Consider the following 9,270-nt stretch of genomic DNA (forward strand, 5'->3'; position numbering starts at 1 on the left):
GGCGCTCCGGATGCTCGGGAGGTGGAGGAGGTGTGTGGACAGCACAGATCAAAGAAGCACTTGTAGATAAAGAGGGAAAAGATGGCTGATTAGAGACTTCTCATTTCTGCGGGATCCAACATATCTTTTAATGCAAAAATTTGTTGCACAGTGGAGACCTGCTCTCTGGAAACACGGGGCAGAATTTGCTCATCACGGTTTAACTTGGCCTCCTGCAAAGTTCGCATAGACAGAACACGTTTAATGGGATCCGAGCCCACTGAGTCCATCTTCTTCCAGATTAGATTAGGTTAGATAAAACTTTATTAATCCCTCAGGTGGGTTCCTCTTGGAAATCCAGTTTCCAGTAGCACAGCACAAAGAAGTTGCATGTTACAGAGTTGGAACACCAAATAAAGGGGAATGACGGAGTACAAATATAAGAATAAATATAGCATATACACACATATATAAATGTCACACAGTGGAAATTTCTATTTATCTTTTATATTGGTTTTGTTCTGATTTTTAATGCTTATTTATAAGTGTAGTTTTTATTTGCATGATTTTATTCTGTTTGTATTGCATGTTTTTAGTATGTTATTTGACATTGTTTTAATCCACTGTGGAATGGCTGGGCATGGGACAATTAGCTGACAGCTAACCTGCTCACCTGCTGAGTCATGGGTGTGTCCACTGGTGGCCTATCAGCTGTCTAAAGACCTCTTAAAAGGAAGCTAGCTAAGCCCCAGGTGGAAACAGGAATGCAAGAAGGCCAGGTGGAAAAAAAAAAGAAAGTGCGGCATACCAAAAAGTACCACATACTTAAGAAAGATAAGATACTTTATCATCATTATACAAGAATGTACAACGAAATAATAGTACACTGTCATGCACTGGATATGGACTTATAATGTAAGATGGGGGAATAGGTACCATATAATATAATATATTACCATATAATATATTGGTAATATATATTAAAGTTACCATGAAATTGTACTTACACAGTATAATTATGTCTTTATTTCCTTTAAAAATCTGACTTGTTACCCCCCTTAGTGTGCCTAGCTTTAAGTATGTGTAAGTAAATATAATTACATTTCACATTCCATTTAATTACAGGTCAATTACGCCCTCAGTCGGATTATACCCGGGTCAGTTTTGTAGTAACAACTTGATTGACTTAAAGAAAAGGCGCGGTTAGGACGCAACCAAGTATCACATCTATGGGGGTGGGGCAGGTGCAGGATGTCCTTTGATTGCCGAGTACATTAAATGGAGAAAGCTAAACAATGTTTCGTGGTTAATGACAGTAAACACTTTTCTTTCATGATTATGATATCAGATGTGGGAGAGGTGTACAAGCCGGTTTGGTTATTCTGGAATTACACGCCGCCCACTCCTCCTGCTCGCTCACGCATAAACGGGAAATACACCTGCAGTCAGCTGACAAAGCAGAACACGTTGAAGATGGGGATGGTGCACGCTGGAAATGCGGTGTCGGCAGCCATGGGGATAAGTGAGTAACTTCATCAGATTATTTGTTAAAGGGTTGACTGGAAACAAACAAACAAACAAACACTGTAACCTGTAGGGCAGAGAGGAAAGTGTGTTTATCAGTAATCCGCGCACCTACTCAGCTGTTTTATTGCATCGTCCGGTTTGCGTCACCGGCACGTCAAAACTTTTAGCCTGTAAACTTCGGCTCGCGCAAAAAGCACGTTCGAGTAATCGGCTGTAAATATTCATGCGAGCGCTTCCTGAAGTTTTAGTTGTTTCTTTGTGGTTTTCATTTCCGTGGCTAAAATCTCACAAAGTCTCCGAGACACGTGGGGAGTTTAAAGTCATGGCGCGAGGGATCTTTAACACCCAACCACTCACCCACACCCGGAAAGGAGCACAGAGTGTGTTAATCTGATTAATGTCAAAGCTGTAATCTGCAAAGTTATTCTGTTAGTTCTGAAGTTAGTTGTGTCTAAACTTCAGGTATTGTCTGTAAACGTCAAACCTCCAGAGTTTCATGAAAAAAGAAAACAATCCATTTTCACGTGCACAATTATGTTTTTATTTTAACTTTAAAACACTTTTTGTTGTCAGGCGTTTTACTTCATCTTGGTGGTGCACACAAGTGCAACGTCACTCAGCGTGATCACGAGACAACATATAACATCCCAGATCTGTCTGATGCTCGAGGTCCAAATGATTCCAGCTGCACATTCACCTGGTCTAACGCATCGGTAAGTACAACGTACCAGAGCAGCTTCACGTATTCTGATGTGTAACAGTTACTACCAAGGCTTAACTTCACATTAGCGCTTCCATCATTATGTATGAAAATGCAGGTTACATGGGGTTGCACTTCATTTACGTGCAGCCTGACTTGTTGTGATATGTGGTGGGTTTGTGTTTCAGCAAACCGTGGTTGCAACTCACGTTAATAAAATGGAGCCGGTGACGATGAGCAGATTTGGCGAACTTGTCTCTTCCAAATGCATCGGCAACATGATCTTCAGTGGAACCTGCGTGACTCAGGTATCACTGTTTGAATGGCCGACAGTGGTCAGCATAATTAGAAACTCTAGTTTTGATGGGGGAGGTTTAGTTAACAGCAGAAATACTTAGAATACAACAATAAAAGTATTAATTTGAACACGCTGTTCTGCTAACATTTAATCATTATCCCGGTGTCTTTATTTTTTTCTTCATAGGGGACACCAAAGGATTACACGGCCAGCTGCACTGGTGAGTATCACTGTGCTAACAGACTAAACACGTTTGGAGAGCTTTATTCTGATTATCTCCTTCTCTTATTCACATTCTGTCACGTTTTTCCTCCATCTTTTAAGTCTAATGTAAACATCTAATATTCTTTTACAGTCTCCTGCCTGCCAGAAAAAGAAGAAACAATAGGAGACAAAGGTGAGATAAAAATATCATTTTTTTATGTAGTCCAAAGTCTCTGGATCTCTATTAGAGACAACACAGCAGGGTTAAGTTAGAAGAATGTTTGGTCATTTTGATACATGATGTTTACATGGAAATCCTAGCATCATGGATATTTACAAGAAATGGCCTCGCTGTGGAGCGTTACAGCATTTATTTGTGGCGTTATTATGACTGTAGTGCAACTGCATGCAGATTTCTCAAGACTGGTATTAAGCTCTGAGAAAATGCCTGTTTTTGTACCTTTGAACAAACTACTTGACCTTTGAGATGATGTTAGATGTTGTTGGCTGTTTGTCTTTTCAGGAGTCATTGCAGCAGCTTTCATTGTCCTGCTGGTGCTCGGCCTCGTGTGCTTCCTGTGCTACAAATATAGACTTTGGAGGTATTTATCTGACTGTAACAGCTGTATTTAATGACATGCTCGTCCAACATGGTCTAACTAATGCTCTGTCTTTGATAGTAAATGCTGTGGCCAGACTGGAGGCATCTACCCTGGTGTGATGTTTAAGAAGGCTCCGCAAGCAAAAGCTGATGTGGAGACAGGAGGAGGATAGAGCAGCTTCTCGGTGCACGATAAATCTATATCCATGCTTTCTCCGTCCTTTCCCTGCATTACTTAAGTAGCAGTATGCTTGCATTAATATATCATCTCTGCGGGTTTGCTTTTCTATATTTTGCCGGGCGGCTTTTTGGGACAAGACAGTTACAGAATGAAATCCATGTTACTCTAACGTAAGAGTTCCTCCTTCCACACTATTCAATTCAATTTTATTTGTATGAAAGCAAAATGGCAACAACAGTTTGAGGCTCTTCTGTGGCCTCGTCAATGCTAAAAAACGCTGTGACTGATGAAAGGTTATTGATTTCTTCCCACACAGACAAACCTCAGCTCAGTGTTAGAAACTGTATCCTGTTACAGCGTTGATCCCAGTGTTGATTGTAATTCTAGCTGTGAGGGATTGGTGCACAGGTGAGAAGTTCTCTGGGATATTGTTAATGGACTGATTCTTATATAGCGCCTTTCTACTCAAAGCGCTATGGGCTGTGGAAGCTCTCAGACTCTTTGCTGCAATAATGAATATAATATAATATAATATAATATAATATAATATAATATAATATAATATAATAACAATGACCCCCCTACTTCCAGCCAGGACCCCCATGTTAGTGTTAATGATGTAAACCAGCTGTGGAAGCTCGGAGACTCGTGATGCAGCACCAGGGCGTGCACTTTCAGTGTCCTATAGCATTACAGCACATAGTATATATACAGAGCATACAACACTATAAATAGCTTATTATCTAAATACTGCAAATATTTTTCTAATGTGGATATTTCTTTATTTTTTCTTACTTATTTAAACTGTTTTCTTATTATATATAACATAAATGTCATAAATTGAAATGTAATGTGTAATTCTCCTGTAATGTGTACTCTGTACCTGCATGGCCAGTCATTGAATTTTTTTATCCTTCTTGCTGTTTTTCTGCTTTATGCTCCCCTATTGTGCTGAAAATGGATTAAAAACTTAAAAATCCTGAGTTGATTTTGTTTTTTTTTTGCATGCAGTGGGCGTCGACTTGTTTTTTACATCATATCTGGTGACACCTTTGCATCCAGTGAAGGCTAGCGGAGGTGGGGAGCTGAGGTGGTGTGAGCAGCAGGAGATGAGTCATTAAATGCCGAACTGGTCCTTTGTGTTATAGCAGTCTGGAGGAGCTCAGGCCCCACTGTAACCCGACACTGCTCTTGTGCCTCTGCAGACGTTGTTACTGACTGGGTGTAAAAAAGGTAAATAAACTGTACTTAGGTAATCCATACTGCATGCTTTACAGATTTACAAATGATCCCGGGGCTCAAGCATTATTTAAACTAGTCAGTCACATTAAAATCAATATAGTTACCAGATTATTACCTCTGGAAGTGTCATGTGAAGTCGGCCATCAGCACTGACAGGATAAAGGACAAACTCTGGATTCACATTGTGTGAAACATCAAAGGGGTTGTGTTTCTTTTTATCTGCCCCAGAGGCTCAAAAATCATCATGACTTTCACAGTGTTTTTATTTTCCACTTCTTTTGTACCCCACGTGTCCACTTCCTTCACATTTTCCAGCTAACATCTCTTTGAGAATCAACCTGTTGGTGCAAAAATGTAATTTTACACCAGTCCAAGTTTAAAATGGGTTCTTTGCTCAAGTGTTTGTTATGTATAGACTCATCGCTAGGTCAGTGTCAGATGCCAACATTCCTTCATGGACTGAAAATGAGTGAAAAAGCAGCCCACAGCCAAAGATAAGCTTCAGATATCCTGGAGAACTTTTGCCATGTTGACATATTAATATTCACCACAACATGAAAATGGTTTCTGAAACCAGACATGACTATTCTGTGTTTATGCTCTTCCTGGAAACCGTATCTATGGTTGGTATCACAACAAGGGTCATGTGATTTATCAGAATATACACGAGTTCTGAGAAGTCCAGTCTGAGGTTTATGATTTCATAATAAGTGCACTTTCTTGTGTCCGTGTGTGATAAAGCAAATAATGCATGTGGGGAAATCCCAGTGAGATATGTTATTGTGATAACTAGACTGTTTGCAGACTCCTTCATGTATTTAGACCAACAGTTTCTCATTAATTTCCCCACTGAATTCCACTGTTAAGGCTCCTCTAGGACAGAGGTGATTATTTGGTGATCTGCAAGAAGTGAAACTGTTAATCTTTTAAGGCTGTTTGGGGAGCTGTGCTCATACTGTGCAGACTGATTGGGCATGGGGGTTGTCGCGGTGCACCTTTGAGGTGTGGCTGATTGAAAGGTGGAGGCCTCTGGGGAAATTCTCTTAGTGTCTCGGGCTCTCGAGGCCTTTCTGAGCACTTTACATGGAGCCTGCACAGAGAGGGCGATGTGAGTAGGAAACACTGCTACAATTAAGGCGTATCAACTACCCACAACAAGGCCTGCTGTTGTTCTGAATCTGAGCCAGCAGGTCATATCTAAGAATACAAGTGAAACACGTGGTGTAATCTGTTTCACTAGATGAAAAGCAAATAGCCTGAGTAATCTGAGTAATCTGAGTAATATGGTGATGTAACTGTGAAGCTTTGCAGTATAGTTTATATATATATATACATATAAACTATGCTGCAAAGATGTCAGCATGGATCCTGTTCTTAATAACAGTCTGGGTGGTTGCAAACGTCAAAGTATTGGCTAAACTTTCAGATGGTGCACCTGCAAAGTCATGTTTTATGGCTTCTTGCGAGATATTACATTAGCTGGGAATTTCCCGTAAATGGCCGCAGAGCTACACCCCTGTACACCAACTCAGAAACGATTCGATTCTCTCAGACTCTTTAAACTCTCTGTTCCCTCTTGTTGCAGTTGCCCTCCTGTTTTGCGGTTTTACACGTTGGACCCACTGCCTGGCTCGTTCTCACCCAGGGTGATTTACAGTGTTGTGTTTTTGTGTTTGTGTCGCAGACAGCTCTCGTGTGCTACTCACACACTCATTTTTTTCCCTGACCGAACAATAGAAACGCCAGAGCCAATCTTAAGCCATATATGGTTTCATGAGCTGAGCTGAGTCTAGGTGGTGATTGGGTGACTATGTATTGACCGTAAATGAACTCTTTTAACCTTTTAAAGCTTATTACGGGAATTGGTGACGCTTCTAAAAATAGAAAGATCCCAGTAACTGTGAAATGACAGCAGGGGTCTGTCCAAATCACAAAAAGAATCTGAACTAAACATCTGTCAGCAAGCACATTCAGTTTTCTGTTTTTGTGATGGACTTGAAAGCTTCCTTTCTAGTTATTATTATTATTATTGATGATGATGATGCCAATAATAACAATAGTAATACTCTTATTTGATCATTTTGTTGTCATTGCTTTACATTTACTGCCATGAATGTTTATAAACTTGTGATGATTGTTATGTCATAGGCAGAGATGGGCAGTAATGCGTTACTGTAATCCGATTACTTTTTTCAAGTAACAAGTAAAGTAAGGGATTACTATTGCAAAAACGGTAGTTAGATTACCGTTACTTTCCCGTAGGAACGCTGCATTACTGCGTTACTAAAACCGTGATTTTTTTGCAAGAATGTCTCATGACAGTGACGTAAGCGAGTGCCACGTTCGTGACAACAGCTGTGTGCAGATCAACAATGGATCATATATCGAGTGCAGAGAGAGTATGAGCGTGCAGCGTTTAAAGCGTGGAAGTACTGACCTTACTTTGAGTTTGATTCCATAAAAAGTGACAAAAACATTAGTGTCCGTTGTGCGTGGGAAGAAAACTTCTTTTTACAGTGAAAAAAAACCCCTAAACTTCCAAACAAGCACCGAGTAGCTACGGCTTAAATGTTAAAATAATTTCTTCAAGTCAGTGAATGTTGCATATAACTACATTTTTGCTTGATGCATAAAGTTAAAAGATTAAAACTAATAAAACAAGTTTTAAAAAGAAACTTTTCCATTTGATTACATTTTGTATGATGGATTATGCAGAAAAAGTAGAATTGGGCTGAAAGATCTATCACTTTATCACCTATTCAGGTTGTGAATCGTGTTTTTAAAAAGTAACTAAGTAACTAAGTAATTAATTACTTTTGAAAATAAGTAATCAGTAAAGTAATGGGATTACTTTTTTGGGGAAGTAATCAGTAATTAGTTACTGATTACTTTTTTCAAGTAACTTGACCAACACTGGTCATAGGAACCTTGTCTGATAATCATCTACATGTTTGTAAACTATGTGTTTCTGTCAATGGGTCATATACAGGAAGTAAAGCCCTGTGACATCACATCATTGCTTTTTTGCTGATACATCACTGAGTGTATATACACATTTATAGTGTGTATATAGACTCACTGGCCACTTTAATAGGTATAGATATATACAGGTTGTGTTGACTACACACATTAGCATGTTTATTTGCAGTAATAAGCAGCTGAACACATGCTGGGCGTGTTTGGTTTTTTTGTATAGCATCCAAAGCCGTGTTTGTTAGGTTAACACAGGGGTCTCCAACCTCCAGGCCCAGAGTCACCTCAGATCAGAGCCTTATGTTTTCTATGTATGTAAGCCTTACATGGGGTATGAGGTTTCCTGTGGATTTGTTCTATAAACAAAAACATAGCAGGTGAAATTTCCTCTGAACTTCCAGAACTTCCTCCTTTCCCTTTCACATTGTTTCCAGCATCGTTGATCTCACCATCTCACTTACACCACGCCAACTGTTGTCAGTATTGTTTAGCTTTCGCTCCGTTTAGGAAACGGCAGCTGTGCTGTCTGGAAGTTCTGCTCTTCATGCATCACTGTACAAAAAAGTGTTTTAGTGAGGGGAAATGTGAGTGCTGCCTCGGGCTCGGTGGTGCTACACACACACACACCCACCCTCTCCACAACATATTACAGATAACGTAATGACTGGAAAAATACTAATAGAAATTAATACATAAACAGATAAAAGAAACACATGAGCAAGAGGAGCCTACAGAGAATTTATAGAGCTCATGTTAGAAAAGGAAAATTTGTTCGGCCCAACAGTGCATTCAGATCATTATTCTGAGAGCAAGAGCTGCCAGACAGGACAGGATTTTATTGAAAAAAAGTATAAATAAATGTGCCAATACAGCCCAGATTTATTTATTTATTTTTAAATTTTAAGGCTATTTAGGATTAAAAGAAACCTCAACTTTTTTGTAGAAGCTGTTTGTTATTTTGTTGTTTAATACATTTTATTCAAACTCCTTTTATTTCCTGTTTTCAGCCTATCAGAGTTCATGCACAAGCCATACCTGACAATACAATATGACGCCTCCAGACATCCAGACAAGATAAAAGTTATGAGTCTAAAGGGTGGAGGACTTTTCTTCTGAGTCCTTAAATGTTTATTTCTTACAGAAAGACAAAAGCCAGTGTTTTTATTAACCATTCATCCATATTTTATGCATGTTTATTGAGACACTGACTGACTTTTCTTAAGAAGTCTGTTTTATCTGTTTGATAAAAGGTTTATTAAATTTAAAATCTACTTCTATATACACTAAAAAAGGGGAATAATCTTTCTTCAGTATATGTCATTACCGTATGTAGTGGTTTTACTGGCCCAGTTGGGAATATAAAAGGAAGCAAATTAAGTTTGACACCCCAGTTTGAGGGCCTATCGCTGGAATAAGCTGCAGCTTACCCTGCAAGCCTGAGCTGGACAAGCAGTTAAAAAAGTGGATAGATGGGTGGATGTTTTAGGTGTAGTTTGTGGAAGAATAGGGCCAGTGGGGGGATTTTGGAGAGCTGGCGCTTTAGGCGCTTTGCGCTTCTTCTCGAG

The 9,270-nt window shown here is 39.4% G+C and overlaps 1 protein-coding gene across 1 annotated transcript; it reads left to right on the forward strand.

Moving 5' to 3' along the window:
- The first annotated feature begins 1,220 nt into the window (after positions 1-1,220).
- On the forward strand, positions 1,221-5,164 carry LOC146495721 (uncharacterized). The gene is made up of 7 exons (XM_085143044.1): positions 1,221-1,501; positions 2,080-2,219; positions 2,395-2,514; positions 2,691-2,724; positions 2,860-2,901; positions 3,232-3,310; positions 3,389-5,164. Exons 1-7 carry the CDS (start codon positions 1,258-1,260, stop codon positions 3,480-3,482), a joined length of 753 nt encoding a protein of 250 aa, XP_084999170.1. The 5' UTR covers positions 1,221-1,257; the 3' UTR covers positions 3,483-5,164.
- The last annotated feature ends 4,106 nt before the right edge of the window (positions 5,165-9,270 follow it).

Source organism: Neolamprologus multifasciatus, chromosome 19, assembly GCF_963576455.1.
Source record: "Neolamprologus multifasciatus chromosome 19, fNeoMul1.2, whole genome shotgun sequence".
NCBI classification, from domain to species: domain Eukaryota; kingdom Metazoa; phylum Chordata; class Actinopteri; order Cichliformes; family Cichlidae; genus Neolamprologus; species Neolamprologus multifasciatus.

Bases quoted from the DNA above. Each gene is read 5' to 3' on its own strand.
- LOC146495721 (XM_085143044.1), top strand. From the start codon at position 1,258: ATGGAGAAAGCTAAACAATGTTTCGTGGTTAATGACAGTAAACACTTT. The intron at 2,220-2,394 runs GTAAGTACAACG...TTTGTGTTTCAG, and splicing joins TCACCTGGTCTAACGCATCG to CAAACCGTGGTTGCAACTCA. The intron at 2,902-3,231 runs GTGAGATAAAAA...TTGTCTTTTCAG, and splicing joins AGAAACAATAGGAGACAAAG to GAGTCATTGCAGCAGCTTTC.